Below are 9,473 nucleotides of genomic sequence, written 5' to 3' on the forward strand. Positions count from 1 at the left end.
ATACTACAGTTTGTCCTGAAGTACAGATCTTTTGCTTTTTTCAGTAATGGTACACTGCTACTGTGTTTGTTCTTTTAGAAACATAAACCTTTGATTCTAAACAAGGATAAAAGTAAAAATGTGTTCTGTGGCAGAAGTTCCTCTCCTCTCCAGATAAACTCAACTGCTACTGTAACTGAAGAAATCACAGGCAGAAGAGAGGATCTGACTCTAGCAAGAAATTTCATATATGTTTGGATTAAGCTTGTACTGTAGCAAAATAATTTGCAAGAATCTCATCTTCTCAATCAATATTTAAAGACTTTATAGTTTAAGGAACTCTCTTCTCACTTCCAAACCCAGGCACCTCTGTTATGCAGTACTCATTTTGATAAACTGTGCATTCTTTCTGTCAAGTATCAACAATTATGAAATCTTTTATTTGCCTTAATGGTAGTAACTGAAGTAAGATTTGCATGGCAGGCTGGTAGATCTGGCACGAAAGAAAAGCAGCTCTTAGTTATAGTGATGTAGCGACAAGCAGTTCTGTCACTAATGGTCACTTCCCTCCTAATGGTTGATAGCACCCAGAAGTCAGTCAGGAGGCAAACGAATCAGGAGTAGAGAAGTGGTGTCAGCTTCTCAAGACTGTGACACTGAACAAGATTGTCATCTTGTATATTCCTGGGTTTTTTACTAATTACTGATTATGATGATGTGCAAGGACTTCTCTGAGCATGTTTACAGATAGACAAAACTGAACTTGCTTGCTGTGCTGGCTGAAATGCCTAAATTGAGTTATTCCAAGGATGCCTTGCTGAGAGCAGCTAAATTCTTTCTAAAGAACTTGCATATGTGAAAAATAAAAAAACCCGTCAGTCTCAAACACTCTGTGTGTGTTTAACTATACATACTTAACTTACAGCTCCTTTCATTTTCTTGTCTTCCCTAAACTGACTATCACTGGGTTGGTAGAGACACAAAATTGGTATGTCCATAGAGGGACTGAGGGGCAGTGGCACAGATGGAGTGACTTAACACACCTGGCAATGGGAGGAGGGTGGAGGGTTTCTCAGAGTGAGCCTTGCAGCCTATAAAGGCCACGCACACCTAGTGAGGGCAGCGCATGCTGCACTACCGTGCTGTGGCTGGCTAATAAAAACAAGCCATCTTGCATCAGGGCTACCTAAATAGCAAAAGCTTTACTTGCACGTTCCTGGTGGTGTGGAATTGCTCAGTAGTCCTTCCCCTCTATCTCACGTAAATGACACATACTGTATGGGCAAGGAAACCTGTCCCAGTACAGCACACAGCACATGCACCTTTCCAAACAAAAGCAGACACACACACACATATAATATATGTAGTCCACACCACGTTTCTGGCTTGGCTTCTGAAAGGCTGATGAAATTAGGATTTTGTTCCAAGTCCAACTCAGTATGAAATAGAAACAGATCACAATACGTATATTTTCTTTATTGCTGGACTTTTTTTTTTTCAGTGAGTAGGCATGATTTCTTAAAGGCTGAGGTTTTTAACAACAGTAATTTTTGTCAGGTTTTTTTTTTTTTTTTTTTTTTTTTGCTGTGGACAAAAAGATACCTTTGATCAAAGTTTTGCCTTATATTACAGTATTTCTGTACAAAAATAAAAGTCCAAAATCAACCCATTATTAGCTGATATTTCCCAATTTATTTACAGGGTATTGTCAAGAACCTTCATCACGCAACCAGGTAAAATAGAGAACTCTGTATTAAAGTAGTTGCATTGTATAATGTTGCGTTCTCTAGTCAACTCTGAAGGGCTCTGACCTTTGGCAGTCAGTCTGGGTTGGAGAGTCCAGCCAGAAGTATAAAAGAGTGATGTCTTTTAAAGAAAAAATTAATATTAAAAACATAAGCTGACATGATGGAGAACTGAACTGATAACTGTATTTCCATATTAGGGTAGTCTATAAATATTCTCAGCTACATCTCTCTTTATCATACAGCAGATACAGAATGCAGACTTCTGATACTTATATGGTAATACATATTTGCAATAGTAAAATCAATGTATGAAAATTTTGGAATTTACTTGTTAATAAAACTGCTTATAAAGTAGCCATACAATTGTAACAACTATAACTCTGAACTATTAAAATGTACAGAAAGACTGTTTACACCATTGCACATACTTATTCCCTTTGCTTCAAAAGGCTTGTGAAATACAGAATAAAATTTGTCAAATTTTATGACAGCTCAAATATGCATGCACAATGTGCACATCCGTGGAAGCAAGGGGAAACAAAGTGTTGGCATCCATCAGGAAGGCTGCCAGCAGCGCTCCAAAAAAAAATATACCTTGCTCTTCTTCCCTCCCCCTTCCCACCTGTATACAGGCCAGTAGGTTAGTGCAGAATGGATGAATATAAGTTTGTTTTCAATGTTCTGAAAGGACAAAAGAAATCCTCTTGACTTTTATCAGCAATTTTAGGCCAATACAAGTTATGCTTAATATTGTAAGGCACTTATTACTGCTTGTATTGCAGTGGATTGAGTCTTAAGGCATTTGTTACATCAACTGAAGATAATAATGCTTTGGAAAGTTTTGAATGAGCCAGTAGTTCTAGTATGTGACTATTTCAGCTGATTTTCCCCTGCCCACCCTGTGGTCTTTCTAGAACATTGTTTGAAGATATTTTCCGTTGAAACTCTGGTTCTTGGTTAGCTTGTCAACAAACATGATCAATGTCATCAGGTCGTTCTGAGGCCAAGGAGCGATCTATTCTATTTAGGGCGCAGTGGAACTGGTTTTGTTTTCACCTGCAGCTGCCCTGACTTCCATGACTACTCACTGATCGAGAGGTGCTGTAGCGTTTTTTCACGATCATACTGATGTAAGCTTTCATCAGCTTTGCAATGTCAACCACCTGCCAAGAGGATAAAGAGCAAAGTTCTTAGTAAGGTAACAGTACATGAATGAATTTCTTTAGACACTAACAATATAAAACTGTCAAGCTTTCAACAAAACCCTTTTGCAGTTAAACAAATAAAAATACTCAGCACCTCTATTCATCTCATATGTCTTCCCTTTAGCTTTACAGGAATCTTGAATAAATCTGTGACATTTGCAGCTACTACTCGAATTACTAAGTAACGTGGATATCAGAACAGGAAGACCACAACAATAAAACTACCTTGCTCTTACCTCACTAGTTTCAAAAAGCAGTTCTCTCTCATCCACCACGATCTTGTAGGTGTTGGCAAGCGGTGCACCAAATGACAAGATGTGTTCATACTGGAACACCTCCAGAGGCCTTCCTTCCCCACGCTTGTAGACAGAAACTGCATCAGCGCTGACTCCAAGCCACAACTCTTGTGGGAATCCCCCTTCTTTACACTAGAGAAAAAAAAGCAAATTAACAGCAAAGGGAACAGCGGGAGCTATACAACACTTACTGTTGATGTTCTTCTCTGTAACCATTCTTTAAAAAGTGCATATTGCTTGTTCCTATTTGAATGTTGCCTTTTACACTTCTTAAACTTGTTTGCAACCCATCAGGCTAGAATTCTGTCCCTCTATTTTATGGTTAACTGGTGGATTTAAATAGCTACAAGTGCTTGCTAATGGGAGTAGGCTTTTAATAGCTAACAGTTTATTACATCAGCTGTCTAAGCATTGTGATACCTTATTTATGGTTTCACTACTCTGTAATGAAATCATCACCTATACAGTATAAACTGTAGTTTGAATGTTCAGGAGGTCTTACCTCCACGTCAAAGAGTGTTGAACCATAGCCAGGCCATTCCTTAATCAAAGCCATGTACTTCGCCATAGCCTGCTCCTGATTCATCCTCTGGAGTTTTTTCCATTTGTCAATAATACTAGTCCTGGATGCTGAGATTTCCTCTTTGACCCACATGTCTAACATCTGATCCTCCTCAACCTTCTGTTTGCTGACAGAGCCACTGCGGAAACTCCTCCGCAGTGTTCCTTCAAGAAAGCTGGCTCGTTTCTTCTCAGCCTTCTCTACTGCAGTAAATGTTTTGGTGGACTGTGTAATCCGAGACTTCAGCTTTTGCAAGGGATAGACTTCCTCCATTTCTGGTACAGTGGTATGCAGAGTGTAATCTCCCTGAAGGTACTGGAGACGCAAAGCTGCAAGGACCTGGAGGGTTTCTTCAGGAGCAGGATAATGTCCTTTAATCACTGCTTCATGAGCCTATCAAGGGGAAAAAAGGTAGCTTTTTATGTAGAAACCAGTCTTTGAAAGGAATAAGAGGAAGGAACGGAGAGTAGATTTACTGCCAGGCAAACCCAGGATCTGAAATAAATGATCCATTAAATAAATGAAATGTGGTAAATCTTGGCAAATTTGTTAAACTGGGTAAAACTAGGTTTGTCAGAAGAACTGCAAGGCAATTGAGGAAACCTGCTGAATGGGAATTACTGTACAGCTTTTAGTGAACTGAATTACTAAAAAGGAAAATGAAATGTAAAGAGGAGAAAACCAGGATCCAAACATTTGCTTGAAAAGAAGACATTTATATTCAAGGGCATTAGGAAGCAACAGATACCTAGTTTTGTTTACTAGGCTATTTACAATAATCTCTCTGTGAAAACTGATGCTTTTAGCCAAACAAGCCTAGCTCTAGGACAGTTTTGTAGTTTTACTGAGGGAAAAAAATAAATCTTCAATGGATCTCAAATCAAGGTAGTAAAATGTCTACACAGTACAGTGGTCTGTAGCATCAGGGATGAGATTCTCAACCAAGACGACCTCTGCACACTCATTCAAACCTGTGGAAATGTGCAGCAGATAGGGTTTTTTTTCATGTGACCCTAGTAGGGGAAACAAACACACCTCATGTCTGGAGATGCAGGAATTACAAGCAGTTTAGTAAACACACTGAGATAATTCACATCTAAGTAAAATCCAGTTTCTTCAAATGTACAAAATAGGCCTTTAAACACGCAAGATGGTTTACCTGAAGTTATATACATGCAGAAGAAGGAGCTGTCTTGTGGAAATGGAAGGATGGTATTTTAATGAGAGAGAAGAACTGAAAGATTTCCTTCATCACCTTATGATTATTAAAAGGATTAAAATTTTAAAATAATGGAGGCTACAGAACTAAAACCGATGACAAAAGGTATTTTTCATAATTGTCTGAAAAAAGTTTATGACTGACACCAAAAGCAGACAATTAGAATAAAACAAAAAATCCCAGAACTGATGTTAGAATGTAGTGTCACGTCTTCAAGATATTACTGTAGTATTAATAGAAGGGATTGAATGTGCCATGCTTTATAACTGAAATACTACCAGTTTTCACAAGACATAAAATATTTGGCTAAACACTAGTCAGCACAGAATACTGCATGAAAACAATGCGCTTCAATAAATGTGCTTGCTTTAGCCATTCCCACACAAAACTATCTGAATCTGTCTCTCAAACCACTAATGTAATGTAACAGCTCAGATGCAGAGCTCTCATGGATTTTCTTCTTGCTGTTTTGAACTTCATCCCAAACAGAAGCACTAGCTGGCTGACTGCTCTATATGTAACAACAGACAGACAGAATGACCTGTCTGTCTAAGCCCAACCAAGCCAACCTATTGCCCAGATCCTTCAGCTGACAAAAAAGCAGTTCTGGACTGAGCTACAGTAGTAGGCTCTGGAAGGAGACTTTTGGTAGACTTGTGATGTAATAGGATGCCTTAAAATGTAAACTGAACAAGGAAGAAATACTCTATTACAATGAAGAAGTTTCTGAACCTGTAGAAGGGGAAAAGCCTCCATATATATGAAAACTGAAGTATGTCAGTTCTTGATCACATCAAGCATGCTCACCAACAGAATGTTATTGTCTTGGCATTATGAATGCCAGAAATCAGAAATCTTAACCTTATATAGAAATCTTTATCTGTATCTAGTGCCCACTTGAAAGAAGCTGACTGCTGGAATAATTTTTAGTCATTTGCAATATAGTAGAAAAGTAGAAGGTCAGTGAACAGTACTAAATGCCATCAGTGAGTTTCTGAGAAATTAAAGGGCTTGATAGAATAGAAAGCCAACTATTGATGCATTTAATTTTCATCATAAATCATTTAACTTACGTTGTATTTTGCAATATAGCTTCATTCTGAGCTCAGCACATTTATTAAGAGTATTTCTGCTCATCATAGCTATCTTTCACTTACTGCTGAGACTGGACTGATTTTCCTAAGGTGCTTATGAAATTATCAGTTTTTGAAAAGATAAAAAGCTATTATCAATTAGTTTTGTATGGTTGCCAGCATGAGTTTCTTATTAATTAATTGCTTGCCAATTACACTTTTTTTAACTTCATTTTCTTCAGAAAATGGTTTAATAAGAGGAAGATTAAAAGCAAGTATTACCCCTTTTTTTTTTTTTTTCCCATGCAGCTTAGATCGGGCTATTTTACCACTACATGTAAAGCAATTGACAAGTAATGCAGAAGTAAGAAACATAACATTAGGAAAATCATACGTGCTTCACTTATGTCAGGATTAGTCTATTTTGATCACTGAACTGCTTCCTTCCTTTGCTCTTGATGCTTGAGTAGTGCTGCATTTAGTTGAACAGAAGCATAATCAGAACTCTCTCTGTGCTGCCTAGATCTCTTGCTTTGCTTTTTTTTTATCTCCTCTTAAAAGTGCCTCAAAACTGAACCCTTGTCCTTTACCTGCTCAAACATAAAGGCAAATTCCACGCTATCTTTGGGGACGTTTTCCGTGTCCAAGAAGCAGTAGAGCTTGAAGTAGAACTTCCAGTGCGTCTCCCCAGCTTCAGCAGTGGCAGCAAGCCTGCAGCATGGTGTAAAGAGAGAGAGAGAGATCAGACCTGTGAAACCAACCTCTTTTTAAAATTGACACCTGAGATATCTGAGCAAGGAATCAGCTGAATCTTCCTTTATGTGTGTCTGTGTGTTTAAAGCCTACAGCAGAATCAAGGACTTACAAATGTTGACTCAGTTCTCATTCAATTTTCAGTCAACTATTTCTAACCCAAATTCTCTCAATAAAATTTGACTTGTGGCTCAGTCAGGTGTTAATAAAAGCAACATCATTAAGTCCTGTTATAAAATGTAATTGCACAACACTTAAAACATTCCTTTTTTCCCCCCATTTTTATATGGATAAAAGAGGCTGATTGCCATGCATACAACATAAGGATGACAAACAGGTATTTAGGCTTGTATTACATTTCCTTACTACAGTTCTATGGGTGGTTTTAATTTTACTGGTAAGAAAAATGTAGTGAGGTTTACTGTGGTGACTTCCACATGAAGTTATGCAACAGAGAGTTGGAACGGCAATAACTGCCTGGAGTTCAGTTCTCCAAGACACAATGCTAGTGATGGTGGGAAAATTCGTAGTAATGGAAAAGAAAATGTGGAAATATTGATTGATGAGAAATACTACTTTACTGGTATCAGGACAGAGGAAGACCAACACAAGTGAATAGGTGGCTATTAATTCTTTTAAGAAAAAAGAAAAAAAGATGCTTTTGTTCCAGAAATCATAGAATCATAGAATCAGATGGGTTGGAAAGGACCTCTGAGATCATCAAGTCCAACCCTGGAAAATGGCTCTGTGTAATTCAGATGCATCATCACAAACAAGCAAAAGGAGAAAATTCAGCATTATTGACATTGGAAATTTATTTAATTGCTACTTATTAGAGTGGAGAGAGAGAAGGAGAGGCACACTCACTTTTCAAACTTTGCCAAGACATCAGCTACAATGGTTCTGCTTTCAATTGCTTTATCAGTAGTTCCGTTGTATTCAAACAAAGCAAACATATTTCTGCTATCCTCCATGGCCAAGCCACGAATTAACTTTTCAACCACCTAATGAGAAACAGCACATGAGAAAACCATAGCATGGAAAAGCAGCACCACAGAGTAAGACAAATAATTAGAAGAAAATTCAAAGCTAGGTTTTATATTAGGCAAAAAATGTTGCTAACTTGTTCTTATCAGCATTATTCATTGCTGTCAAATTCCACTTTAATTTTTACTCCTTCAGAATATGCATGTGCTATCTCCTGGCCAACCCCTGTATTTCACCAACTCAGCAAGAGCCTTACATTTTTAGGTAGCAACTCATACACACCAATATCTACTGAATTTATTCCAATAATCCCTCTGCTGAATTACTTAGTCTTTCCTGTAATTCTTCCTATAAGAAGGAACTATAGTTGGGTAATCCTCTGCAGCATAAAGACAGTTTTTACAGCAGGGATTTCTTCAGAACACAGTGGGTGGCTGGAGGGACAGCTCTGTAAGCCTTCCCTCCCCTGAAAGGAAAAGCCAGCAGAGAAGGCCCTGGTGCCTCCACAGCTTAACGCTACTGCTGCCTGAACTGGCATGTAAAGGGACACACTCATTTTGTTCCAAAGACATTGTGTCACCACTTCTCACCTCTCCAGCTGTAGTGTGTGAGTTGATCGTAATCTTACAGGAGCCCCCACCATGGCAGTAAACTGTGGATGTCATTTCCTGCCGGCTGATCAGTGCTTCTATTTCATCCCGTGATGGCACAAACTCTCTGCTTTTGGTTTTCTTCAGAGATTCATAAGTAAAAAGTGCATATTTCTCCATTTCAGTTCCTGGAAACTGGTCACGAACCCTGTGAGACAAAGCTTATGACTTTAAGCTGCCAGTCTGTGAAACAGGAAGTTTAATTATTTGAGAAATATTTTTCCCCCTCAAAGTACTTCAGTATCCAGTACACTATTGAATTGAGACGCTCCAAGGTTTATCTTCACTGTCAAGGAAAGTCTTCTAACTTGTGATTTACTGTGGGGTACTTTTACCATTTTGTTCTACAAACCTAATGGAAAGAAAAACCTGAATTCCCTTCATGGCATTAACTATAGGAATCTTACAACAACTCAGATTTGACAGCAAGATAACTGTGCAAATCTTCTTGTAATCAACCCCCCTTTCTGTCAGTAACAGTTGTTGAATGAAGACTAAACTGCACTAAGGTACTACAGAAAAAAGCAATAAAACATGTTTGACTGATCACTTTTGTTGTAGTGTCACTAGATTTCTATTCCTGATTTTCTTTAAGATTTTCTCTTGACCTGACTGTTCAGCAGTTAGTATTATGAGTATTCATTATCTACTTTAATGAACTCAACCCTTAATTATTGAAAATTGTTGAATTTGGGTAGCTTTCAGTATAGAATGTTTCTATAATATTTCCAGTGATAAAATATCAGCTCCTTAGAGCTACTCACATTTAATTTATGTGAAAAAGTACAGTGATTTGTGATCTGCAAGGCATAAAAAGATTACTGCAGAACTGCAGAAATGCTGTAAGATGATTATGCATCTACAGTATTGAAACCAACCTATAAATGTATCAGCTGCATTTTCTTTTAACTAGGAGGCGAGTTAAGCTGAGAAAGTGATGCAATGTTTAATTTTTTTCATTTTAACAATTATATAAAGACCATTTTTTACTTACCTCAATT

The 9,473-nt window shown here is 37.9% G+C and overlaps 1 protein-coding gene across 1 annotated transcript in view; it reads right to left on the reverse strand.

Annotated features, from left to right (window-relative positions):
• Window positions 1-1,281: 1,281 nt before the first annotated feature.
• Window positions 1,282-9,473, reverse strand: part of MYO10 (myosin X) — a 167,117-nt gene continuing 158,925 nt past the window's right edge. The window contains exons 36-41 of the mRNA XM_050316122.1: window positions 8,413-8,620; window positions 7,703-7,839; window positions 6,673-6,793; window positions 3,731-4,183; window positions 3,169-3,360; window positions 1,282-2,890 (exon numbers count right to left, since the gene is read on the reverse strand). Coding sequence (XP_050172079.1) covers window positions 2,780-2,890; window positions 3,169-3,360; window positions 3,731-4,183; window positions 6,673-6,793; window positions 7,703-7,839; window positions 8,413-8,620 — 1,222 coding nt within the window. The 3' untranslated portion in view covers window positions 1,282-2,779. The remainder of the gene's footprint in view (window positions 2,891-3,168; window positions 3,361-3,730; window positions 4,184-6,672; window positions 6,794-7,702; window positions 7,840-8,412; window positions 8,621-9,473) is intronic.

Source organism: Myiozetetes cayanensis, unplaced genomic scaffold (genome assembly GCF_022539395.1).
Source record: "Myiozetetes cayanensis isolate MyiCay16 unplaced genomic scaffold, myiCay2020 scf1, whole genome shotgun sequence".
NCBI lineage: Eukaryota > Metazoa > Chordata > Aves > Passeriformes > Tyrannidae > Myiozetetes > Myiozetetes cayanensis.